Source organism: Melopsittacus undulatus, chromosome 10 (assembly GCF_012275295.1).
Source record: "Melopsittacus undulatus isolate bMelUnd1 chromosome 10, bMelUnd1.mat.Z, whole genome shotgun sequence".
In the NCBI taxonomy this organism is placed as follows: Eukaryota; Metazoa; Chordata; class Aves; order Psittaciformes; family Psittaculidae; genus Melopsittacus; species Melopsittacus undulatus.
In genome coordinates, this window is record NC_047536.1 from 33,916,974 (window position 1) to 33,943,410 (window position 26,437).

General features: G+C 51.0%; 2 protein-coding genes across 3 annotated transcripts; one reads left to right on the top strand and one right to left on the bottom strand.

Moving 5' to 3' along the window:
- The first annotated feature begins 49 nt into the window (after positions 1-49).
- ARFRP1 (ARF related protein 1) lies at positions 50-9,266 on the top strand. Its single transcript, XM_034067190.1, has 8 exons — positions 50-121; positions 1,323-1,422; positions 1,753-1,840; positions 2,273-2,355; positions 2,652-2,733; positions 3,025-3,095; positions 6,999-7,099; positions 8,376-9,266. Exons 2-8 carry the CDS (start codon positions 1,330-1,332, stop codon positions 8,461-8,463), a joined length of 606 nt encoding a protein of 201 aa, XP_033923081.1. The 5' UTR covers positions 50-121; positions 1,323-1,329; the 3' UTR covers positions 8,464-9,266.
- Positions 9,267-18,946: 9,680 nt separating this feature from the next.
- TNFRSF6B (TNF receptor superfamily member 6b) lies at positions 18,947-25,785 on the bottom strand. 2 transcript variants are annotated; one of them, XM_034067262.1, is made up of 5 exons: positions 25,642-25,785; positions 25,397-25,550; positions 24,499-24,877; positions 22,447-22,644; positions 18,947-19,780 (listed from the first exon to the last, which is right to left on the bottom strand). In XM_034067262.1, the coding sequence occupies exons 2-5, from the start codon at positions 25,439-25,441 to the stop codon at positions 19,503-19,505; spliced, it is 900 nt and encodes a 299-aa protein (XP_033923153.1). In that variant the 5' UTR covers positions 25,442-25,550; positions 25,642-25,785; the 3' UTR covers positions 18,947-19,502. The 2 variants fall into 2 exon arrangements, with proteins under 2 accessions (XP_033923153.1, XP_033923152.1); XM_034067261.1 differs by having other exon boundaries at positions 25,397-25,553.
- Between the last annotated feature and the right edge of the window lie 652 nt (positions 25,786-26,437).

Consider the following 26,437-nt stretch of genomic DNA (forward strand, 5'->3'; position numbering starts at 1 on the left):
AACGCTCCCGGCCGGCACCAGAACTACATTTCCCAGAGTTCCCCGCGGGGCATGGCGGCGGCGGCCGGTGCTGATGGCGAGCACTGAGGAGCGGGGTGGCGGACGGAGTCTCCGGTCTCTGGTGAGGACCTGCGGGGTTCGGGCTCCGTTCTTCGGTCCTCGGGGGCCTCAGGGCCGCGGATGGGCTCGGGGCTGGGCTCTGAGGCGCTGCCCTGGGCCGTGACGGGGCAATGGCGCTGAGGGCCCGTTCCCCCCGTCGGGCCTGGGGGTGTCTCCGGATCGGGCTGGAGCTGGGCGGTAGATGGGCCCGTCGGGGGTAACTGAGCGGCCCCAAAGGGGAGCGGACGGGGGTGTCCCCGGTCTGTGATCTTGGTGCCTACCAAAGGGCATCCCTGAGGTGCCCCGGCCTCATCCCCAGTGCCCAGCCCCAGAATCCCTCACCTGTGGGCTGGAACCGCTGTATTTCCCCCTTAGGGACCGGCGTTTGACTCCAGAGTGAGTATTTATCTGCACACCTGCTCGCAGACAGTTGCCTTGCACCGTCTTTGCCTCGAGGTTCCGTTAGTATTTAAGCAGAAGGGTTGTTGCAATGTTGTGTGAGTCAGATGCAGCCCTTGGTACCCGTGCTTCTTCCTGCATCTTTCAAGTGTTATCATAGAAGATGGGCTGGAAACCCAACGCATCCAGCTCCAACCCCTGCCATGACAGGGACCCCTTCCACTGGAGCAGCTGCTCCAAGCCCCTGTGTCCAACCTGGCCTTGAGCACTGCCAGGGATGGGGCAGCCACAGCTCCTCTGGGCACCCAGTGCTTGTGTCACTTTGATTGTTAGTGTTGTGCTTTTGGCAGTTACCTGCCTTGTCTGCATGGTGCAAGATGACAAAACACCTGTAGAGTGGATAACGTGACACAGTGTGTTGCTGGCTAAGGCTTAAATGAAGACAAGCAGGAGGTTTTATGCACTTCTAAGATTCCCTTCCTTCAGTTCAACCATTAAAGATCCTGTGATACTGTTACATGTAGCTCTTGTTTAAGCCCACAAGCAGACAGTGTAGTTTTAAATGCGGGTTGTGTTTGCACACTGGGCACTATGTGCAGAAAGAGATCAAGCTCTTTGGAAGATAATCCCTCCCTTGCATTTAAAGACTCAGTCTTGAGTTACTCCCACAGTCTCCCTTGGATCTGTGATTTATCCTGGCATTGCTGAAATACGACAGTTACTGATAAAAGAAGAACATAATTTATCTGCTGTTGGGAAATGTTGTGGAATGAGAGACTTTTGGGAATGATCTGTTTGCTCATGGTTCCTGGTACTTGTTGCAGGAGCAGGATGTATACTCTGCTGTCCGGGCTCTATAAATACATGTTCCAGAGGGATGAGTACTGCGTCCTGATCCTTGGTTTGGACAATGCTGGGAAAACTGTAAGTGCTGTTTATGACCAGTTGTTGGCGGGGGGGACACATTGTAAACATCCACCAGACAGGATGGATTGTATTGTGTTGCCACACGAAAGAAGCAACCTTTCCCTCTAACTTAGCATAAGCCTTGAAGGTTGTAGCTGGGGTTTGCTAATCCCATAATCACCCGTGAGCCTTTCTTTCCTTGCTAAAATAGGGAGCAAGAAGAGTGGTTTCTTCCAAGGATAGGTAGAGCAGTGTCTATTGCAGCTGGATTCCTCAGAAACACAGAGGCAGGTTTGCGTTAGGGTTACCCTAGTCTGAGACTAAATACAGCTTCTTACTCCTTTTCAGACCTTCCTTGAGCAAACCAAAACTCGATTTAACAAGAACTACAAAGGGATGAGTCTGTCCAAAATCACAACCACTGTGGGCTTAAACAGTAAGTAAATCTCTCTGGAATTCTTCAGCTTTGCTGCAGTTAGACAAGAGCTGGTTCTTGTTTGGGATGGTTAGAAGTAGAAACTGAATCCCCCAACTCCCTGTGTCTTTTGTAAGAGAATAACATCAGCTCTCTTAGCTTATGAGCTAAAAACCCTGAAGTCTTAAACCCCCAAGTACTCCCCTTGAGTGCAACACTCCAAGATCAAGCTAAGCTTCCCTGGAGTTGATCAATTGCCTTGATTCTGATATCATTTGCATTGGTATGACTGATATTAGTGTTGCTCTTTGTGAGGGTATTTTGCTGTTGTTGAAAGCAGCCACTGAGTGTTTGTTCCTCTGGAAGTCTGTTCTACCCCACACTTCTTAAGGGGATTTGTGGGTGTTTGTGCTCTAAAGAACACTTACTGGATTCTCTCTTTTTTCCTTGTAGTTGGTACTATTGATGTTGGCAAAACTCGGCTCATGTTCTGGGATCTGGGGGGACAGGAGGAGCTGCAATCTCTTTGGGACAAGGTGGGAGATGCTTTTGTTTTTCCTTTAGAAATGATTTATCTCTTTTAGAAGCATTCTGATCATTTAGTAATGATGCAGCCTTCTTGGTAACCCTGGTATTTAGCATCAACACTTTTCCAGAGAGTCACCTGTATCTGTGCAAGATTGACAAAGATCATGCTTAATATTTGCATTAGTGTTTACAGACAGCACTTACCAACCCATACCTGAGAGCTGTATCAAAATTGCACTCCAAAAACCCAGGAAGGGGAACAAATGAGTGGATAAATGCACTGATGTCTATGTTCTCCTTCCAGTATTATGCTGAATCTCATGGAGTGATCTACGTTATTGACTCCACGGATGAGGAGAGGCTCTCAGAGTCTAAAAGAGCTTTTGGTGAGTACATTGTGTTTTACCTGCACTGTGATTTCACAGAGTGTTGGGGCACAGTTCACTCATTGCTGTCCCATCCATTCCTGTGTCCTTGAAGCCAGTTAATGATACGTCTGCAGTGCTTTTGCACTAAGTCTGTCTTGTCTGTAGCACAGGACTCACCTCTGTGGCCTATCATGACCTTGAAGGAGCCTCTTTCTTCCTTCCTAGGTTGACATAGTCAATGTCAAGCATTTGTACAACTTTGTTTTCCAGAAGTGACTAAAGCTTTGCTTTTGTTTCTGTGCCTTACAGAGAAGATGATTACCAGTGAGGCTTTAGAGGGGGTTCCCATTCTGGTATTGGCCAACAAGCAAGATGTAGAGGTAAGATTATTACAGATTTACTTCTTAAGTGAGCAAATAAGCCTTGGAAAGGTGAGCTCTGTGTTCATGTTAAATATGTTTCATGTTCCTGGGATGATCCTGTGGCACTTTCCCACTGCTGGAAAGAATTGCTTTGAATTCAGCTCCTCCAACCCTTTTCCAGTGGTATAAATGAGCTTACTACAGGCACGTCCGTCTCAGCCTTTTTGAGCTCCTTACGTGAAGATAACAGACTATGTAGTTATGGTTGGTCTTTCTTGCATCAGGACTTGGTATCTTGATACTGTTTTTTCCTGTTTATTCAGCAAAAAGATGTTTAGTGCACTTTGTTTATGCTGCTCTGCTGCTACCTGGGAACAGCCCAGCAAATGCATGCGAAGCAATATCATCCCTTTCCCATAACTAGATAAGATCTGTTCAATGGAACCTTCTGTTTGTCCCAGAGCATTCCATCAAAACCAGCAGTGAGTTCCAAGGAATGCTTTTTATTGTAGTGAAATTTGGATTCTTTGTAGCATATCCAGAGCTGCAAACCTCTTGTGTTCTGTTTAAGTTAGTGGATACTACAGTGTAGCTGCTTAGGTGGCACATCCAACACGGAAAACAGGGAGGAGGGTGCCTAAAGTCTCCGTGGTATTTTCCATGTTTTCCTCCTTTGTACCTGGAATTCCAGTACTGCAGTTCGAGGGATTAATCTCTAGATGGAGCCAGAGACTTCCAGTACGGTTGGAAGTCCCAGCCCTGGCCGCAGGGATCAGTGTCTCTTTCAGTAAGCAAATATATCCCAGATTCTTCCCCTGGATTTACACCTCTCTCAGTGAGTGTTCTTGTGGGAATACTGGAGAATTCCATAGAAACCACTTTGGCTTTAAATGAGGATTTGGTTATGCTTCGTGTGTGCAGCACAACAGATGTTTTACATGATTGTAAGATTATCTAGTCTTAGAAGAAGTGTGATTCCACTTAAAAGAGAGTGTGAGATTGAGACAGAACTGCTGATTTATGCTCCTGACTTGGCTGTTGTCACTGCTATGTGTGTTCTATGTGATACTCTCATATTCCCATGCAGCAGTACAGCTTCACAGCAGGGAGCAGTCTGCACTCTTGCCTTTAGCTGTTGGGAAATACACTATATGCAGTGACCTGGAAAGCTGCTCCAGCTTTCCCTATGGCTGTGTATGGATATTTTGGTAGGGGTGTACTGCAAAGACCAACACTTCTGGCACCCTGTTCAGACTAAAGGAAAACGGGGACTTTGTAGATGACTGGGAAGAGGTATTTGGAACAGGTTCTCAAGGTAAAAGCTCCAACTGAATCCTTGCCCTTTTAGGGACCAGCCCACGGATTTAGTGCATTTTTACTGTTGTAGAATTGTGACAATAGGTTATAAACTGTATCAGTTGGTATAGTTTTGTTCTATGTATTTAACAGATACTTAAATTGTGTGTTTAGAGGTCTGCTCCTAGGGTATGATCTTGGATATTGCTTGTAGGAAAGAATTCTGCTGTTAACAGGCACCACTACCCCAGCACAAATCGCATCTGCTCATCACTGCCAGGGAGGAGTGGTCTTGAGCTGTATTTGCAGGCAAAATACAGTCATAGAGTGCATAGAACACCAATTCCAGTGTCATAACCATGCTGTATGGGGGGGAGGGTGTGTACCAGGGAATGCTCTGTTTAGCAGCAGCTTCAAAACTGGATCATTCTGTAATGAATTAAAAGGCTGAGTCCCATGTGTTGTGGGAGGGAGTTTGGTTTGGTGTTTAAAGGAAAGCTTTGTAGGGGAATTAAATGCCTAATATATAATAATTCATGTGGAGTCCCTTTCAAGTCAGACACTATCAGCTAGTTTGGTTTACCTACTGCAGAATAAGGATGGATATTTGCCATTTTAATGTGAATGCAGCTGTTTAATGGTTTAGAAAAGCTGTATATTTGAGCACAGTGAACTGTTAAAATGTGAGGAAAGAATGGCTTCATTTTGGAGAACTGTTAACACTGGAAAAGCTGAGTGGAAAAAATAGGATACGAAGATAACTGGAAGTTGTGTGATGTCTATGGGAGGAAGTTTTGCCTTCCTAATCTGAAAATACATCTTAGGAATGTAGTTTGGAATCTCCAGAATGCTGGAGAGCCTCCTCATGTCTTTGGAGTCATGGTGAGTAGCAGCATGTGTTTGAAGACTCATAGCACTGATGAGTTTCCGCACAGTTGTTAGGAAATAGCCCTTCCTCATGACTGCCAAATTTCCAGCTTCAGTACCACAGCTTCCCTGTCAGTTGGTTTTGGTTTAGATTAGCTTGCTTTAATTCAAACAAGCTGAGGTTTGCATTTAAAATGAGCAGAGAACATAGGTCAGGCTGGTTAAAATCTATATCAAATAGCTTTCCTGAGGCTGTCCACCTCTCTGTTGTTTCTGTCTTAGTTCTGTTCTGCTGATTACTCTTGAGATGGCCAAAGAGCCTAAACTTCAGGTTTTATCCTGATGAGAGACCAAGCAGCAGCATTGTCTTTGCTGCAGTGGACTCTTCATTAGGGACTGTAGAGATAGGTCAAGGGGTGATGGGTTCAAACTGAAACAGGGGAAGTTTACATTGGCTATAAGGAAGAAGTTCTTTACTGTGAGGGTGGTGAAGCACTGGAATGGGTTGCCCAGGGAGGTTGTGAATGCTCCATCCCTGGCAGTGGGACAGAGCCTTGGGTGCCATGGTTTAGTGTGAGGTGTCCCTGCCCATGGCAGGGGGGTTGGAACTGGATGATCTTAAGGTCTTTTCCAATCCTAACTGTTCTATGATTCTATGATTCAGCAAATGGATTCAGACTCTACAGTTCAACCTTTTTTGCCTCAAACAGTGGCTCACACTTTTGTGCAGGTGACTCCAGAAATGGAACCTTGCTGCTTGATACCTTTCTTAGGCACGTTGTTCCTGAGTCTTAGTTTGGGGTTGTGAACCCTTCACAAAAGGAATTTGGTCGTGCAGGCAGGTCAGTCCTGGCTGCACTTTGTCTTGAAGAGCCTTCATGAAGAGATGGTTTATGGTGCATTCCTTTGGGGAAGTTAGACTTGTGCAGTGGTGCAAGTTTCCTCTGGAATGCATGGTAGATACCGTCACTCCCGAAAGGTCAGCTGTGGGTTTTACTGTTGTAATGGTACACTGTTTATGTGATCACAGAGCCAGCTTCCCTAGTTTGCTCTTGGTTTGTGTGGTTTCAGTTGAGAAGCAAAACACGTCTCTAAACAAGTGGTTTGTAATGTGGATATGGAGATGGAAAAGAGGGGAACTTGGAAGCCACAGCTGACATTTTCTCCCAAACACGAGAAGCTCAGATGCTCTTTGGTGAAGTGATGGGTAATGTGCCTCATCCTCTCCTGTTAGACAAGGTTCAAGGGCATGGCTTCCCCGTAAGCACAAAACCAAGGCTTCTCTGAACTGATGCTTCAGTGGTGTTACTGTGCTTCATCCAAGGGGAAAGGGACATTCCCCCAAAGCAGGGGTAGGATTGTGATTCAGCAACATTCTGCTGTAACTGTGTGAATGATGCATCCTCAGAGGCAAAGGTCTTCCTGATGCAGATCTTTATGGAGAGCAATGGCTGGACAGCTTTGGGGGAGTTAGGGCAAGCCATGCTTGTTTCAGAGGGTGAAAAAGGGGGTGATTATCCTGGGGGGAAAATGGCTACAGCACCACTTGGCTATGGGGAAAGTGGACTTGTCAAAGGCCTCAAAGATGGACAAGGTGAAAGAGGTGAGTAAATAGGTGTTGCCTTGGGGTGGTTTGACCTTACAGCATTGTGCCACCCCTGACAGAAGCACAACTGTGGGGATGTGATAGGATTCATTTGGAAGGAGGTCATCATCTCTTGTAGTGTTGAAAACAAGGTCTTCTGGTTTCCCTTGCAGACTTGCCTGTCCATCCCTGACATCAAGACAGCTTTTAGTGACTGCATTAGCAAAATTGGGAAGAGAGACTGCCTGACCCAAGCCTGCTCTGCTCTTACTGGGTGAGTATGAGAACAGATGGGGTGCTGGTTAACTGAGCATCTGCAGGGAGTCACACAAGCAGGCGCTGAGGGGGAGCTGTACTTCTTTCCCAGCACAGATCCCTGTTTGTGGCTCTTGGACTTGCACAGGGTCAGTAACTTCATCTATAAATCCCACATATGAAACACAATGGAAATATGCTCCTGGCTGAGAGCAGTGGGATGTGGAGCTGCTGATTCTCGTACTTTATCATCCCCTCCCTGTACACAATAATCTTTGCAGTTGTTGCCTTGCTGCAGCTCCTGGCTTTGTGTAAGAAATCAGCTGGAAATACAACATTTCTGACACTGCCTGAGAGATGAGTGATGTTCCATTGGTGGTGGTGTAATTATGCTCTTGCGTTTGCATTTCTTGGATGTGCAGATGAGCTTTGTAATGTAGATAATACTACAATCTCCAGTAGTGCTCCTACACTGGGGATGCTTGTGGTTTAAGATACAGTGACTAGAGCAGACCAGCATTTGGGAAGCTGATTCTTCCTCAGCTGCACAACACACAGCTGCTGCCATGACCTTAACCAACCCACTAGATTCCTGATACCTTGTCATCACTGTTGTCTATTGAGTCTTGTAATATTTTGGTTGCACTTTCATTCTTTGAGTGAAAAGTGCTATTTGGCATCAGTCTAAAGGACTGTTCCAGATGGCCAGAAATACTGCTGTCTGATTGTTGTCTGTACTGAATCCAGAGCTTCCAGACTGCTTTGGGCTTTATGTGTATTATTATACAAGTTATTGCAGGGGATAAGAAAAGCTGCTTAAACCATGAGAAAAATCTCTGCTGTCTGCATTGCTAAGACTCAAATGTCATTAAGCAGATGAATAACAACCCAAGAACAATGGTAAGCACTGACTAGAAAAGAAGTAATAGATAATAATCGTCTGCAGTGCAACTTCTTCAGTTGTGTGGGGTTTGCACAAACACATCTGTGTGGAATTGCTGGCTGGGAAGCTCTGCAGAGCAGAAAGGTGCTCTCAGGTGGTTTGATGCCTGCTCATCCCAAGGTTTCCATAGAGTTAATGACTGATTAAATGGGATATAAACTTGTACAGGCACCAGAAAAGGGATGGAGTTTATATACTGGTTAAAAGCAATCAGACTCCCACTGTTTGCATGGGTGAGAAGCTAACATAGTAACGCCAAAAATAACCCTTCCCTTGCTCTTGTGGGGGCTCAGGGCCTGCATGAGCCATGGTTTAGTTCTTGGTTTGAAATCTTGTCTGTTTATTTCCTCAGCAAAGGAGTGAACGAAGGAATCGAGTGGATGGTGAAGTGTGTGGTGAGGAACATTCACCGGCCCCCAAGGAAGAAGGACATCACGTAGGAAGTGCCAGGCCAGCCAAGGAATGGACAGTCCTTTTCCACACAGTTTTGTGCTCCCTTTAAAGAAGGTGGTCCACTGGATTTCTATTACACCTGATTCTTTCCTAAATTTGGAGACATTCTCTTTCTGTGTCTAAAACACTTGAGCAGAGGATTCCAGCTGGGTGGGGGGTGGGAATCTCTTACAATAAGTATTAAGTCGTTGGCCAGAGGACATAGACCAAGGGGCAACTTACACATTGCTGCAGATGCAAAGGACTTAATTTTCTACTGTATTACTCTGTGATTCTTGAGTTGTTAGTCTAACAGGCTGGAGGCCATGAGATGAAGGAACTCCTGAAGGAACTGTGTAGGTGAATTTGAGAGGGGAGAGAGAGCCCAGGCAACGGCTGTCCCTTCAGACTGAGAAGATACCACACTGCTCCAGCCCCAGGGTTGCTGTAGGGGGTGTTACTGGCCCTGTTATGCTGCTGTTTGTATAATGGGGAGGGACAGTGTTGATTATAACTCCATTTTCAGTTGACATGTTGATTTGTAACTTTTACCTGTGGTAAATCCAGATGTGGAAGCCAGCAACTGCACAAGGGTACACTGCTTAAAATGGGTATTGTGAACAGGACACGAGCTCCGGAAGCACTGCCTTGCTTTGACTGCCAATCTCTTGTGCATTCTCTTTAATGATAAAGAATAATTGGTATCTTCTGTAACTGGAATGAATTGAAGCCCACTCTGTGATCCAGGCTGAAAGCTGAACCTCTAGGCAGGGAGAAATCAGTATGCAATAAAGCTTCCTACTTCTTTGAACTTCTCTTGCTGGAACAGCTGATGTTTGGAAATAGTGGTACATAACCCTCTAGTTCTTTGACAGGCAAGAAAGAGCAGAAAGGCAGCTCTCAAAGTCCAATAGTGCTGACTTCTTATGTAGCCTACCCAGCCAGTCGTTGTGCTGATGTATCACATCTCACCAAATACCTCTTCTGACGTGTTTTTTACAGTGGTTTGGCAGTGGGTGAGTTATTCCTGGCGCTGGTTTACTCCCATTGCAAAGAGGACATTATTCAAGCTCTATTTGAGATTAGTAGTGTTTGGTTAGGGACATGGCTTCTGTCAGAGAACTTTTCTGCTGAACTTTCTGCTGAATGGTCTGCATAGAGTTCATTGCAGGATGTTTTAATGGGGGAACATAATTTATTCCCTTTGACCCTTCCATTTTGGGTCAAGGAGTGAGGGCAGCTGGACTCTGTCATTGAGCACATCACATCAGTGGGAATAATGGAATACTGGAAGGCAGAACCTTACTCCTCAGTAGTGCTAGGAGAGGAGAAGGCCACGCAGGTGGGTGATCAAATCCCTTTCCATTGCTTGTGTAACACAGTACCCAAGGTTAAATATGAATGGTGCCAATGTCAGGGCCATATCCCAGAAGAGCTAAAGTGTGGTAGATCTAACCGAGACCCCAGAGATGTTATTGGGCTCCATTAGACATAGTGGAGAAATCTTACACACTCTCTGAAGGCAGAGGATCCCCTGAAGACCACTCACCTGCTGTAAGAGGTGGCACTTACCTTCTCCAGGTGCTGCATGTGATGGGCTGAGAGCTTGAAGTGCACACCAGTGACTTCATACTTGGCCGTCTCGGAAAGCCTGAGTGTCCTTGTGGTCCTGGCTCTTGGTTGGCAGGGTTGATGCTTAAACTGAAGATGGAAAACAGTGGCTTTGCTGAAAGACAAAACACTTTAGTCAAGTAATTTGAAATGCCTGATTAATGGGACAGCAGGGTTTTTCCAAGCTTTCCACATACTTTTCTCCTATTATTCCCTAGGAGACCAAGGAGGAAAGAAAACAGTTTTGAGTCTGAGGCTCTAGCTGTTCTCACGAGTATCTAGACACAAAGACTGCTTTATGGCACATCTCAGCAGGAAGTCTGCAGCATTCCAAGCTCTCAGAACGATTCATCAGCTGTGATACATAAATATGAGCCTGCTCTGATGCGCACAGAAAACCAGGGAGGATTTCTCTGAAACCAGCAGTGAAAGGCATGGTATCAGTGCAGCTCCTAGAGCAGTAACTGGTTACGTAATGGGGCACACGCAGGCAGCTGCTTGGCTCCCAACACCTGCGTTAGGAAACAGCTTCACAGTCAGGATTTTCCACTACCACAGATACCTGATGCTGTCGAAAGCTTTCCCTAGTGCTGGAGAAGCCAAACAGGACATTGCTGAATTGCTTTGGTGTGTCCTCTGTGCTGCAGCGTGACTGTTCTGGAGGAATCCAGCTGGATCAACTGCTGTATCAGGTGTGAGATAAGGATTGTGCTGCACAAGCACAGCCTGGGCTCTGATCTCTGAGCAGGTACCATGAGCACTTACTTCATGGAGCATGAAGACAGTGGAGTGCTGCTCAGTCAGCAGGGGTTTAGGTTGCATCTGCTCTGTGCGGTTATAAACAGCTACACAAGGTCAGGGCTTCCTCCCTCAGCTGGGTTTACTGCAGCTTCACTCTGTCTCTTCATGATACCTCAATGGATGCAGCTGACATGGGAAAGCTGTCTCAAAAGGGATGGTAATGCATAAGCTCTACTGAAAATGAACCCCACTGGGACAGTCCAAGGTGATATGCTGGTACCTGGTAACTGTGTTATGTTTTGATCAGTAATTTACACAATAATCTATCATCTTTTAGACTTGTGCTTATTCAAGTCCTTACAAGAAGCACAGACGTCTATGAAAGATGCTTTTGTGTTGCAGGTGAACCCCCTGCAAGGCCTCCAACCAAAGCAAGGATGTTTGTGAGTAGCTCAAATGTCATCAGGTTTTCAGGTATCTGATACCTTTGATGCAGAGCCATTCTGCCCACGCCTGGTTACAGCCCTTTCTTTCTCTGAAGAGACACTTTCCCAAGGGGAAGCACATTCATCACCTGCATGTAGTAATCACTTTTTCCTTTAGCATGCTTTACACTGAGGTAAAGGGAAGTGTCTGATAGTGCTGGTAGTTACCCTACTTACTGTATTTGAGCATTGGCAGAAAATTAACTTTCTCTCACCTGTCTGGAATGTTCCTGCTGTGCAAACATCTATTAGGTGTTAGCAGTGGGAGGCGAGAGCATTCCTTAACACTTCTCATGCTTTCGGGTACTCTGTTGATCGCAGTGCTATTTACGTGGTGGTGGTTTCACCTTTATTTGGATCTGTGGAAAGACACAGAGTAACTCACTGCTGATACTACCTAAACCCATCCATCCCCACACTGGGTGATGTGTTCACCTTATTGCAGCAGCCTCATTAATGTGGGTGATCACAACTGGCAGCCACCACAGCAGTGTCCACACAGCAAGGAGAGTGGGTTCTGCCTCTTGCAGGCCTGCTCAGGCTCCAGAGAGACAAGCACCATTGACTGAGTTTGTCTTTGGTTCCATAGGGATCACTCCCATGGTTGTGTGTGGGTTTCCAGAAGCAGTTTGGACAAGAGGAGGTGGATTTGACCCTGCCACGGGACAGGTTGGAGGCCAAATGTTTTCTCCACAATCCCTTTGGACAGAGTTTTCTATTGAAATCTGGCTCAAATCCATCTCCAGGCCTGGATGGGAGCCAGAGGAGAGGTGGGATGAGCCCCTGCCTCCTGCCAAGCTCGCATTAGGACAAAGGATATTAGAAAGCCAAGCAGGTGCTTTATCACATGTGAAACATTCCTGCTGTGTATCCCATGGTGTTCCATTGGCTGGACCTCAGGCATTTCCTGCAGCATTCCCCTTTGTGCTCCTGGAAACCCTTTAGGAGTTGTTCTTCTGCCTCTCTGGTGAACGCAGCTGCCATGACCACTGCTGGGGCTTTCCAGTAGGTTCTCTATGCATGCTTTGGCTTTCTGGTATCCCAAACCACAGGGGTACAGCCCCAGCTCTCCCATAGCTTGAATCCGGGCCCAAGCCTTCACCCATGGCACCCATTACCTCGGAAGGAAGGGCTGGTGATACATCTTGTAATGGAAGAAAGAAACAAACCTGTGTTAAAAGCCATCAGAACCTCATGTAGGACCACAGAGAGCTCGGGCAGCACATGCACCATCAGTGGGGGGAGAATGGCCTGAATTCCTTCCATAAATGAGATGCTCCTCAAGTGGAAACAGGAGGAACACTTGCAGGGAAGTGGTTGTGGAACTCTGCCTGCCATTTGTTTCTGAGCACCAACTACATCCCTTTATGGAGGTGGAAGCTCCTCATTCCATCTCGGTTGCACTGTGTTTCCTAAACCGGCTGATGCCACACGAGTGTCCAAATGTCATCCTCCTCCATCAAATGCCATGGTCCCACCTCCTCTTTGGAGGCTATCCTTGCAGCCTTCCCCACAGCCGTGTTGCCACACGCTATCAGGAGTAGCTGGGAAGATGAGGCAGGAGATAGGCTTGCTTAAGAACTCACAGGATGAAGCATCCTTTCCTTGAAGCAAAACCCTCACTGGATGGGTATGTAACCTTCACTAACATTAGTAACTCATGACCTCTTTATGTGCAAGTCCATAGATGGTATGTTCTTCCTAGCAGCCACAAATAGGCTTTCCCTACCCATTCCTCCCTTAGCTGTTTCAGCCACTGTGGCCATTAGGGAAGGAGGCTCATGTCAGAGGACTCCAGGGCTTAAACCCTTGGTCCTCATGGACCGAACCACCTGTGGGATGTGAAGCACAAGTGAGCATCTACACACAGGGGCTGTACTCACTGCTCTGCTGTGCACACCAAAGCATCATCTGAAGCGCATCCTTCAGCTGGATATGTGGATGAAGGAATTCAAACCACTGCACTTGTGGTTCCAGTGCAGACCCAAGACGTTCGGAATACACCATAAGTGCTGCTCTGAGGAGAAACCAAATTCACCATAGAAGTGTATCCTTAAAGGCTCTCCTGAAACAGAAACCAACCGAGTTGTTTCTGTTGTGTTCCTATCTGTGATCAAAGCACAGTTCACAGCCAGGAGCAATGCTGGTTCTCAGAAGTCAAACAACCTGATAGCATCTGTACTACAGATGGCACACACAGAAAAGGGGGTTCCATAGGGCGGTCATAGAGAGGAATAAGGAATCTGCTGTTCCCAGAAACCGGTGGTACAAATGGCACCTCCTCACTGCCCACCCTGTTAAACAGCAGCAGATGAGCACACAGGCACCCACCGGGCTTCACTCCCAGATTGGGCCAGGTTTTGTGACCAAAGCCCACTTGGAATTGCTTTTCCATCAGGGGACCACAATGACCTGTGAGAGACCAAGGGTTATTCCTATGACCAAGGGTTATTCCTATGACCAAGGGTTATTCCTATGACCAAGGGTTATTCCTGCCCTATTGAAACACTGCTCCTCTGACACATACAAAGCTGGTTCTAAGAGGAGGTGGTTGCAGTTCCGTGCGATGCCCACGTGAAAGGAACACCACCCTTCTAACCAAAGGGCTTTGCTTTGGGGGAAGGACAAGCACTGAATCAAGAGCAAGGGATCCCACACAGCCCCGTCCTCCGCAGGGATTAAGCTCTCTTGTGTTTGCACCCACATCCTCAGCGTGGTGGAAACTGTGACAGCTCATGCCCCGGCCCCAAGGAGAGGCAGGATCATGGGACAGGCTTCCCCAGCACCCCATAACTGCACTGGGTGTACAGTGCTGTGTCAGAGGGCAGGGGATGTCTGCAAGCAAGAGGTGCTGAGTCACAGCCGAGGGTGATGCTGGTGGGGCCATGTCAGGCACAAGGAACTGGGTGAAAGAACTTGGGTCTGGTCTTGAGAGCTGAGTTCTGTCAGGTTCATAGGCACCAAGGGGGGAATGTACACTCCTTATCTGCCATGTTTCCCAATAAATACCCCGTGCATTAACTTATGGGAAGACCCAAGGCCAATAAATCCCTTCCTGAGCTCCAGTATCACAGGAGGAGCATGGAGACAGAAACAGAAACCAGCATGGGGCTGTCTGTACAACCTGACTGGGGCTGAACCAGCTCATGGGAGCGTGGCCCTGGGGCCAAACTGAGCTCTCCAAACCCTTATCTGGTCCCATAACACTGCATGGGTGAAAGCATCCTGAAGTCCACAGGTCTGAGACTCAGCAGCAGCACCCAGCCCACCCAGTGCATCCTCACTGAGCTCACAGCCCTGGCTGGTAACTCATAGAGTCATAGAACAGACAGGGTTGGCAAGGACCTCAAAACCATCTTGTTCCGTGAAAGTCATCATTCCCTGCACTTCCATAGGGAAATGACCCAGTCTCCCTCCTCCATTCCCATCTGTTGCAGCTAAACCATGGCATAGCTGGAGCTCCAGCAGCTGGGAAAGCCCCACACTGAGCACTGGATACTGCTGACACCCAATGTGTCAGCTGCTGGATGCTCTTCTTGAGCAGGGATAAGGACACAGCACACAACAGATTGTCCCCCATATCCAGTGACACTATGAGGTCCCTGATTCCCAATCCTCCTTAGGCACACCAAGCTGTTCCTCCTCTCTCCCTAAAGGGTGTGTAAGATGGAAAAGGCCATTGCTTTTAAAGGGGAAGCAAACAGTTGGGAAACCTATTAGATATTGGCCCTGATAACAATACCTAACACACCTGTGGCTCTAAGGGGCCAGGGGCTGGTAAGGATGTTGTGGTGTAGGCACTGCAAGCTCCCTGACCTTGTTTCCCAGGACACTGATGCAAGATAAAGGGCATCCGAGGCTTTAGGAATGCACTCTCCTTGGATCCAAGCTAAAGGAGGCAGTGCCCAGATGGAGCATTACAGGCCAAGTACCTCGGGAGCAGACTCAGGGGAGGCAAACAAAGGCTGAACAAACAGAAGGATGCTTCAGACATGACCCTACTGCTCTGTGAGTTCCCATAAGGGACTTCCTAAGCCTCTGAGGGCAAACCCAAGCTCTGCTTTGGCTGGAAGTAAGCGGTAATGACCATGCTGAGCTCAGTAAGTGCCACAGGAGCCAGTGCCAGGCTCTGTTACACAGCACAGCTTCAGGCTCCTGTTTCCTTAGCTCCCTTCTAAGGGCTGCAGCAGTGCCTGAGGTCACTGGGTCTGCTTTGGGAGGTGTGGGATGGGAGCTCCTCCTCCCTCCTCTCCCTGCCTTGGGAAGTGGGACCTTGCAAGCTCATCCCATCAATCAATGGGGAAAGAAGGGACACATCAAACAGGGAGTGAGGGAAATGTGCTCACTGCCCCCTGAATGCTATTGGCAAACTAAACCATTCCCTTGCCATGGACGTTGGTCACCGGGGTTTGCACATCTGCAGGCACCGAATCTATCGGTCGAGTTCTGGGTTTGGCCAAAATGAGGCAAAAAAGGTCTTGTTTTGTGACAAGAAACAGGAGTGAGGAGGGGGCAGAGCTTCATCCAGCTCTGCCTGGATGCAGGTTAATGGTTAGGAGCCCAAGAGTCCATCCCCTTACCTGGCGCATGGAGCTGACACCATCCTGCTGCTGGGTCCTTGGCTCCCAGTTCCCTGCATCCACTGGGACATCCCAAAGCCCTCAGGAAGCTCCTTGCAGAAAGAGGGAACAGAGATCACAAACTGAGGGGGGGGGGGAAACAAGGGCAGGGATGAGGGGAGATCCCATGGCAGGAGAAGCAAGGGTGGTGGCACCAGAGCTCGGCCTTAGGGCACTGAGAGGGGACCCACCATGAGCAGAATGGCTGAGCCCATTGCAGCCATGGGCTCACTGGTGGCAGGGAGCAGGTCAGGGCATCAGGGTCCCTGTGCTCTGTAACAACAGGGATTCAACCTCTGCTTCTGCTCATTTTGAGCCTGAAAACCCATAGGAGGCTCAGACAGAAACTGAGACCTCCTGCAGCAAAGGAGGGCTGGGAAATCACAGCAGATCCAGCTCCATCCCAGCAGCAGCACCAGTGCCACCATAGGAAGTGGTGGTTGTGGCAATGGGTTTGTCCTGAGCCATGGGTCCTATCTCAGGTCACTGTCACCCCCATCCAGCTGAGCACAGCATGGTTTGCCCTGGGTGCTTCAGCTCCTGCTCTTGGGCATTTGGGCTTCCTCAGCATCCCCTCTGCTTCCCTTCCCTGTCTGCAGCACCAGCACTGGAGGAGCTCAGCCCCTTCCTTGGGCCTGTGCAGAACAAGCACAGGATGAGTCCCAGACCCCAGAGGACAAGGAGATACCTGCTCTAAAGGAGGTAGAATTGGTGCCTTGCTGCAGTGGTGATGGGTGGATGCAGCCACGTTCAGTGTGTGTTACACTCCCCAAGGGATGCGGGAGGGCAGGGGGTGAGGGACCCCCAGCTCCAATGCAAAGCCATAGGTAAAAGTGCAGGCAGAGAGGGTTTACCTGTCCTGTAACCCAGGACCATGGTGGCCGGTGAGCAGGATTGATCCCACACCACTCACATCCCCTCTGCATCCCTGGAAAATTCCCTCTTTGGTTTCCTCCAGGATCCCGGCTCTGTGCTGGGTCAAGGCATGAGCCAGCTCCCTATGACCTCACCAGCAAAACTCACACTGGTTCCTCAATCCCGTGTTCATCGTGTACCTATGACGAACACCACGTTCATCATTCCAGCCCCCGGCGCTGGCTCCATGCACGGCACCTTCTCACTGCACCAGAGCGTGTCCCAGCGGCTCCCCAGGTGGTTTGGTGTGATGGGGAAGTCCTGACTCATCCCCACACCTGGCTGCAGTCGCAGGCACCGAGTCAGCCCCTGGCACAGACATCACTTTGCTTTGGTTAGGGTTGGTTCTTGCCCTGGGTCTATATTGAACAGCAGAGGGAAGCACGGCTCAGACAGCACCATGGGCTTGGTGCTGGTGGCACTGGGGAGCATCACCCTCTGTGCCCTATATGAACACTGTCAGAGACTTGCCCCTCAGCCACTGCGGTGATGAGGAAGGTGCCAACTGTTCCTCTTCTCCCTCCTGCCTTTGGAATCTTCCCTGTAAACCAAAGGGGGTTTTATCCTCTTCACCTTTTCCACCCTTATGATCCCCTTCCAGGCCGGGCTGTGGCTGATGCTGTGGTCCGGTGGGGAACTGCTGCCCTCCTGGGTGCCCTGCAGGCTGTTCCAGCAGAGCCCGGTTCCTGGAAGCAGAGCAGGATGCTCCTGCTGGGCCCATTGGATGCTCTCATAAAGTTCAACATTTACAAGGAGGATTCCTGCTGTTCCATTGTCTGCGAGGCCTGGCAAGGAGAAACCTCATTGTGCAGAGATTCCAACTGACTCCACATGATGGGAGCTGGTTTGGGAGGAGACCGGGATAATGGGAGCAGGAAGACCTGGAGCAGGGTCTGGCACTGCTGATAAGGAGCCTGCAGACAGGACCAGTGCCTGGAGCAGCACCGGCCTGGAAAGCCCCAGCAGGGATGCTCCAACCGCCTGTTGGTTGTACAGCACCAGCATCCAGCTCACACTGACCCATTGCCAGGTCAAAGTGACCCTGGTGGAGTGAGATAAGGGCTGCAGCTCATGGATAAAGCAGCTCAAGGGCAGGGATTAGAGGCAGGGAAGCTGAGCACTGGAAAGCAGAGCTATGGACCCTCCTGTGGGATGTCAAGGCTTGGGAAAGCCACAGGGGGATGGTCAGGATGGGTCCTGGCTCAAGGCAGAGGTGGGAACAAGGGGTCCCTTCTGCTGCTTTTAGGCCTTTTGCTTCTCTATCCCTTGGGTGAACCAACCCAGGTCAGTGTCAGGATCCCTGCATCGCTCCATCCCCAGAGCCCAAAGCTGGGGTGAGACCATTGCCAGCCTGGGATCCCCAGTCCTGCCTGCAGCACCAGTGCAAACCCAGGGCTCCAGATGGAGCAGGGAGGATGCTGCCCCCAGGATCAGCCCCATTCATCCAGCCTGCCATGGATGGAGGACTCACTGGAGCAGGAAGAGCTGGTGCTGTGTCTATGGGCAGCAAGGGGAGGTAAAATCCCCTCCTGTGCTGGGTTATGTCCATCTTCCTGTTGTGGGGGGGGAAGTGTGGGGCACATCCACACAGCACATGTTTGAGTGCTTGAAACAGCTCCTAACAGGGAAACTCCTCTCTCAGAGCACACACTGTTCCTGGCAGCTCCTCACATAAACCAGAGCTATAAAACCCCAGCCAAGCCCATTCCAGGTACGGATGGAAGCACTGGCTCAATCACTGCTGCTGGCTGGGAAACACATGGGAGCATCACCCTTGGGGACATCCCTAAGCACCATCTACAAGGCATTAAAAGCCCTGCATGCAGGCAGCATCGGTGCCCCAAGGCACAGCTCTTGGCTGACCAAGCAGCTCTTTTGCTTGCTGCAGGGTCTAGGGACAGGATGGTGCTCAGGGTGATGCATTTGGGTTGCCAAGCAAACCCCAAGGCAGTTGGGTTACATCCTGCTCTTCATACACAGTCATACTGGGGCTGATGGAGCTGATGTGATGGTGACGGTGCATGGTCATGGGGTGAAGCATGTACAAAGAGAGGGGGAAGATGATGGGTTTGGGACATGCAGCAGCATCTTTCTCCTCCAAAGGAGACCAGGAAAGACTCTGGTAACAGAGAATAGTGTAATAAAATAACTTCTTTGGCTTGTTTCTTTGGCAAGCTTCTGAGCATTGATTTCTTTACATTCTAAACACCCATTTCTTTTGAAAACATGGTATAAAACTAGGTCATTTAGGAACAACTTTAAGGCCGGCAGTGACTTCAGGAGCATCCTACAGCATCCTCAGCAGCAAACTCCCTTCTCAAAACCCATGACAAGTGACTCCTCCATGGGAAACCCTGTTAAATAACCAAAGAAACCCCAACAAAACCAGACCCTAAACCAAAGCCAGGCAGGTTTCTGACCGCGTTCTGCCCCAGACTACTGCATAGCTCCCCTTCTGCTACAGCACTGACCCAGGCTGGGGATGTCATGGCAGCACCCAGCTGGCACAGGGATGCTGCTGCTCCCACCATCCCAACCCAGAGGCAGTGCTGCAGAGCAGGACCCATCTCTCATCCCCAGCACTGCCCTGGGGGTTTGGAACCATCAATAAGTTAAGGAAGCCACAGACCCAAAAATCAAAGCCAAAACCACCCAGGAAAGGTCCAGTTGGTGTCATCAGCGCAGCAGGAAGCGCTCACGAGCCTGCTCCTCAATGGAGTACAGCCTGGCAGTCCTCAGTGCCCGCAGCAGCTCCTTGGTGACCGGGGACCCGTCTTTGAGACGGGTGAGGAGAGCATGGAACTTCTCCTGCATGGCTGCCCTGGTGCCCTCCGCCTGCATCCGTGGTGTGTGCTCCAGGATCTGCTGCAGGCGCTTCAGCTTCCGGATGGGGATGTTCTGGTATGCCACGAAGTCTATCATGGCTTGTTCACAGTCGTCATCACCTGGAGATGCTGCAGGGAAAGCAGGCAGGGGTTAGGGGGAAGGTGAGGTGGGACAGAAGGGGAGCAGGTCCCAGTCCTGGCCTCTGGGATGTGGGAGATTCCCCATCCCTGGAAGCATTGAACGTCAGGTTGGATGCGTCTCTGAGCAGCCTGGTCTATTTGAGGGTGTCCTCAAATGGGGATGGGATGGACTTCCAAGGTCCCTTCCAACCCAAAGCAGTCAATGATGAGGTCCTCACCTGGGCATTGCTCTCCAGCCACAGCCTGGACTGGGAGTCCCATGATGAGGCCAGCCAGGAAACCCATCTCTCCCAACCCATCTCTCCCAACCCATCTCTCCCAACCCATCTTCCAGATTCAGAGGGTATCTTAGCTCCCAGGACCACAGACATGATGTGACCACAAGCTGGGACCACCTACTCTGCCCATGCCTAAGGATGCAGCAGCATCCGGCTCACAGCGCCTGCATCCTGTACCAAAACCCAGGCTTGCGGTGGAACCAGTGGGTCAGAATGGGCATTGTGCAAGTGGAAAAGGTGGGGTTGGAAGGAAAAGAACAAGGAAAACATGGAATACAACAGCATTAAATGGTCAAGGCCGATCTCTGCTGCTCACTGCCATGAGGCCGGGTCCAGCCCTCACTGCAGCCTGCCTGTCCCAGCAGCAGCCCATCCTATACACAGCACTTAGATAACAGCTTGTTCTGAAGTGCCTGTAAACCTGAAACCATCACGTGCAGCTTTCCCCTGGAGCAGGGAAAAGGGGAACTCCAGCAAACCAGAGCTCATTGTTCAAACCTGTTTGTCCTGACAGCGTTTCCCATGCAGGTTCTTACACCTCGAGGCAGGACCCAGCCCCATATGGGGCTTTTGGAGGAGAAGCAGGGTCCCCGTTGGCTGGAACACCATTGGAGTGCATCCAGTGAGGGATGTAATCAGTGTTCAAGGGTGTTTGGCACAGCCAAACCATTCCTCAGTCAGGTAGAGACAAGCCCAGTTTCATGCCATTGGGAACTGGGAATGGTTTGATGGGTCACAGGAGGGGTTGGTTGGGCTCCTTCACCCAGATTCTGCCCTCCGCACTCAGGTCTGTGTGGAAGTGGAGCATTCCAATGCTCCCTGTTGGAGCAGGGATGTGCCCACACTGCTCCCAGGTGGAACCCAGGCTAAAAATACACCCCAGCTCCAGGGCTGATGCTGCTCTGCTCTGGAAATAGCTGGAGGGCAGGCTGGCCATGGGTGATGCTGCCTGATCAGCATCACACGTGCTGCTGCTCCCAGAGCTTCCCAGCTCCTGTCTCCAGTGGGATCACGATCCTGGCACGGAGCTCATGGTGTGAGTCAGGCTCCGTAAGGAGGAATGTCTGTGTTGGCAGTGCCAGGATGGAAAGGGAAGAGATGCTCTTGCATGCTCTGAAAGCATCAGCCTTCATGCACCATCAATAGCTTTCCATAGAATGATGGAATGCCAGGTTGGAAGTGACCTCATGGATCATCTGGTCCAACCTTTCTTGGCAAAGAAAGCTTTCATTGAAGCTCTTCTTGATGGAAGGAAGCTCTTTATCCTGGAACAACCTCCCTAAGGATGCAGTGGATCCCTGCAGGATTTGGGGACATGGCTGGATGTGGTGCTGGATAACCTCATCCAGGCTCCCATTCCCATGGCAGGTTGGACCCGGTGAACTTCCAAAGTCCCTTCCAGCCTGTTCCATCCCATCACCCCAGGACTGGTTTGTTTGGGAAGTTCAAGGGGCAGGTTCACTGCCACCCAGGTCAGCCACATGGAGCTTGTGTCCCATGTATCCTGGTTGATGCCAGGGCAGGGGGGTTGGAGCAGCTGCCTGCATCCCTCACCCTTGGGATGGTTTCCAGCCCCTTCCTCATCCCCTCACTCATTGGGGTCCACATCACAAAGCACCCCCAGAGCCAGCCCATCACTCTTCCCCTGCTCCTTTGCTCTATGCTTTAGCTAAGGAAGGTTGGACCAGATGCTCCTTGAGGTCTCTTCCAACCTGGGATTCTATGATCTGTGCCCATTGGCCTTCAGCCTCCAGTGTAATCACAGTGACACAATGGACACCATGTCTCTATCACCTAACAGAGCAAAACCCACCCCATGCTCAGCTCCAATGACCCTGGGATGCTGCTCCATTCAACATGCACAAGACAATGCTGTGGCCATAGCAAATGCTCCCAGAAAACAGGCTGAAAGCCTGGGAGAAGTGGGAATGCCAAAGGAGAAGAGCAGAGCTGGGCACCTCAGTCCTTTGCACTGAGCCTGTTTCCATGACCCACACCACTGTGTGCTGCTGTGAGCTACCCATTAGAGCTGAATGGCTGCCAAAACTGTCCTTGCATCCAGGAATCCCGATTATCCCAGTTTCTGGTAAGAACTGATGGGATTTCCCTGTGGTTCTTTGTTGTCTCTGAACAAAGAGCCTGCATGGGCTCTGGGTGAGCCCTGCACCCTGCCTTGCCCTAAAGGACCAACCCTGGAGGTGGAAGAAGGCAGACAGACTGGATCTTACCCATTATAATGATTAATTATGGGACACCCCATACCTTTACAAGCTGCTTCACCTCATATTGCATCTAAGCAGGACTAAAAGCCACCAGAGAGCTCCCTCTGCCCCCGGCAGCATCACGGGCCCCACATCCCCCCAAGCCCCAGCTCACCTGGTCCCCGTGTGCCATTGGCCCTATCCTGCCCGCAGGAGGTGCAGAGGGTGTCATGGTACCGGTTGCCCTCCACGTTGACCACCTTGCCCTGCTGCTCGCAGTCCTGGTGGGGCTGGCACGGCTCCGTGCTGGAGCTGGAGGAGGAGAAGAAGCCCCTGGGGCAGGCACCGCATTGGGTGTTCTCAAAGGGGGTACCTGTGAAGGGAGAGGGAAGGGGATGTCAATGTGGGGTGAGGAGCAGGGGATGGTGCCAGCAGGGTGCCAGGCACCACTGAGCACACAGGGGGATGCCAGAGCAGTCAGTTCTTCCCCAGAACCACCACTGCCTGCAGCTCCCTTAGGAAACATGTGCAAACAGCAGCGGTTGAATCTCCCACCCCAAAGCACTTGGCACATGCTGGTAAATGGGCCCCAGTGCCCAGAGATAGGAGGAGAACTCATGTGCCACCGAGGGAGCCGCAGCTGAGCCGGGTGCCAAAGCAGCCTTTGATTCACAGCAGAGTCAGGAGCCTCCCGGCCAAGTGAAAGTAAAAGGCAGGAGGTGAAAGCTGCTGCTTCCCACTCAGGCTTGGGGCCAGACCCACTTCTGTGTCACAGGGACAGGGCCACGCGAGCCCTATTGCAGCAGGGCACGTTCCTTGGGAGATGGGAATGGCGCTGACAGCGGCAGGGTTCACACCCCTGGCATCACTTCACACACCCAGTTAGGAACGAGGGTTCTACCTCCTCACAAGCCACAGCTTTGGCTTTACCAGAGTCAGGTCTGCATTGGCAAATAGGAGAGCCAAAATAGAACCTGTGTTCCCAAAGGAACCGCACGTGGATCAAAGCACACATCCAACCCATGCTGCTGGAACCCCATCATCCCCATGCAGACACCGGCACTCACAGCTCTGCCTGTTCACGCTGTATACATGGTCCTTGCTGGGTGTTCAGATGTCTGGGCTGGGGCATCATTCCCAAGGCAAAGCCATTTGTGAACAATGAATAAAACCCACTGAAAATCCATCTTCTCCCCACAGATCCCATTTTGCTCCTCAGTCCTACAGCCAAATTTGATGGCTCATTTCAAGGGGCTTCCCTGCATCACTTGCAGACCTACTTCACCTCTCCTGCACTACTGCATTTCATACAGTCACATCCCACAGCATAATTACAAGCCTCAGCTGAAGACCACAGGTATTTCTCCTCTGGCCTGTGAGCCTGGAGCGCTTCATCATGCATGGAAGGACTTCAAAAGCTTCCACATTAAAGCATGAAGCAAGGCAATGCTGGTTGTGCCACTGCTGCCCAGGCTGGTGTATTATTGGTACACCAGGTTGTGGCTTCGAGGCAGAGCCTGGTCCTGGGTAAGACAGAAACCACTCACAGGCAGCTTGTAGGTTTAGAGAGCTTGAATGGGGACAACCAAGGGACCAGGTGAATTGTGCTGGGGAATCAATGGAGAAATAACCCCCTAAACCCCCCTGTGCTTTACATCCTCCCATGGGGGATGTGACTTAGGATCTCCCCAAGCCCTGAATCAAAGCAAGGCTGATTTGATGCCCTTGGAACCTGAACGTGTTCATTTCATGTTTTGAATGGGGCCTCTCCAAACTGCTCAGTAAACCCCACAAACCCCAGCCCCAGAGGTACCCAAGTCCACCAGCCCTGCCCTGGCCTCATCAGAACCTTTTCCAGTCTGGATTATCAGGAGCAAGGGGCTGATGGAGGAGCAGGAGCTGCTCAGACCTTCCCAACCCTGCTGAGCCCTGGCAGGGTGATGTGCTGCTGTGGGATGGGGGATCCCAGCTCTGCAGGTAACCAGGATCATCACATCCCATCCGAGTGTGGTGCTGAGGGATTTCATAGGCTTTCAAAGCAAAAACAGGGGGGAAAAGCAAAGCATCCTCCTTTGGGAAGAAACCAGGAGCAGTTCCATGCAGCAGCAAGGACAGCAGCGCACCAGGGAGCAAGAAGAGAATAACTCAGGCTATGGACTATAAGAAGAGCTGCTCTATTCCTCTCTGATGTTCAGCTCCAGAAGCACACACACACACAGGTACTCACCCAGCTTCTCCACACCAAAGCCCGGCGGACACTTGGAATGCCGGTTGCAGAATTCCATCTCGGAGTAGTATCCATCCTGGCACTGGCAGACGCGGTTGTGGGTAGCATTACACTGCTGCACCTCCACCTGCTTCTCCCCACAGATAACGTTGCAGTAGCGGCACTTCTCCAGGTAGTTCCAGTACTGTGTGTAGTGCAAATCCGGGCAGTGCTCACACCACGTTTGGTTGTTCTCAGTGCAGTGTTGTAGCACGAAGGTCCCTGGTGGGCACCGCTGGCATGTGAGCTGCTTGTTGGTTACAGCATCTCTCCATTGGTAAACGTGTTGGGTGCCATAGCTGGGCCTGGCCAGGAGGAGGAGGAGAGGGGCGAACATCCACTGCAGCAAAGACAGCACAGAGAGCCCTTAGTGCATCCTTTCGTAGAGGGAGATGCAGCAAAGGCTGCATCACAGAGGTGGTCACTGGTGTAGGTACAAGGAATTATTGTCCCATCCCAAGCTCTCCCAGCCCAAGGGGTAAAGCAACAGCAGTACCAGGGACCAGATGCTGCCATCCTCATCACCCTCCTCTTGCCACTCCAGGTGACAAAGCATCCTTCCCAAACGATGCTTCCCAAGCCCGTTTTGTGATGCCTTCACAACCCAATTGCCCTCTCTCAGTACTAACAGCAGCTCCATCACATTCCCCTCTTTCCATCCCAGTCAATTCCCCACCATTTGGAGTAAGCAAAACCTCAGCAGAAGTTTCCCAAACAGCAGATACACTGCATGCTCCAGAGGGACTCTCAATGCTTTTGACATCCAGATGCTCAGTATAAGACCACACAAACCCAAAGCCATGTTTAGCCCCCTTCTCAGAGCACATGTACCCAGACTTTGGAGCAGACGGTGCCTTACCTTGGATGGATGCCTTAAATCCGGCACGCAGCAGGGTAACTGCATAGCACCGAGGGCTTCCGAATACCGGGAGCTGCCTATGGAGGCACAGGGGGTTCTTCAGCGGCTGGTGCTGGCTCCGAGGACAGCGGCTGGGCAGCAGTGTCGATCCCTCCTGCTTCGGAACACAAAGAGCGAGAAGGGCTGTCAGGAAACGCTGCATTTCCCCGTCTACATCCCAGAGACCCTCCCTTAGCAGACGATACCGGCTCTCCCCAGCCAGGGCACCGCAGCAGCCGCTTGCAGCCCGGCCGTGAACGGGCTCGTCGGTGGGAGGCTGCGACCGAGCTCCTGCCCCAGGCATCGCGCTCGGAGGAGGCGAATCAGCACCGGAGCAGGCGGGACTCATACTGCGGCCAAGGAGGGAGCAGAAATGGGCCCGTCCCACCGCATCCCATCCCATCCCATCCCATCCCATCCCATCCCATCCCACACCCCCGTATCCCATCGCACCCATCCCTCACCCTGCGCGCTGCGCCGCTCCCCTGCGCCCGGCGGCACCTTTATTGCCGCAGCCCATGGGGAAGACCCCACTTGCGCAAGCGGCTCCCACCCCCCCGCACCGCTCCCTGCGGCCCTGCAGCTGCCCGCACGCTGCCTGCGCTCCCTTCCTGCCTCCACCCGCAGGCAGCAGCGGCCGGATCCGCTCCGCAGCCCCGCGGTGAGGTTTGGATGCGGCTTTGGCTGGGGAGCGGAGGGGAAATCCCCCCGAGCACGTTCGGTTCCCTGTAAGCGTTCAACAACTTCCCAGTAACGGCGCCTGCCCCATGGGGGCACCTTCGGCCCCTCAACCGCAGCCCAGAGGTGCCGGCTCTGGGAGCAGCACGAACCCCTGCGAGCCGCACACGGGGGTTGGCATCGGGATTGCTGCAGGATTCCTTCAGGCATCGGAGCCTCAACTTCCTCCCTTCGGGAGCACCGAGGACATCAACCGAGGTCCCTCTTGCGGGACAGCACCATCCAGGAGCTGGTATCAGTATCTCACAGGTAATAGTTTGACAT

Excerpts from the sequence above, each read along its gene's own strand:
- ARFRP1 (XM_034067190.1), top strand. The coding sequence starts at position 1,330 with ATGTATACTCTGCTGTCCGGGCTCTATAAATACATGTTCCAGAGGGAT. Across the intron at positions 1,423-1,752 it reads TGGACAATGCTGGGAAAACT|ACCTTCCTTGAGCAAACCAA; the intron begins GTAAGTGCTGTT and ends ACTCCTTTTCAG. Across the intron at positions 2,734-3,024 it reads AGAGTCTAAAAGAGCTTTTG|AGAAGATGATTACCAGTGAG; the intron begins GTGAGTACATTG and ends TGTGCCTTACAG.
- TNFRSF6B (XM_034067262.1), bottom strand. The coding sequence starts at position 25,441 with ATGCAGTTACCCTGCTGCGTGCCGGATTTAAGGCATCCATCCAAG. Across the intron at positions 24,878-25,396 it reads ATTTAAGGCATCCATCCAAG|TGGATGTTCGCCCCTCTCCT; the intron begins GTAAGGCACCGT and ends TCTTTGCTGCAG. Across the intron at positions 19,781-22,446 it reads CAATGGCACACGGGGACCAG|CATCTCCAGGTGATGACGAC; the intron begins GTGAGCTGGGGC and ends CTTTCCCTGCAG.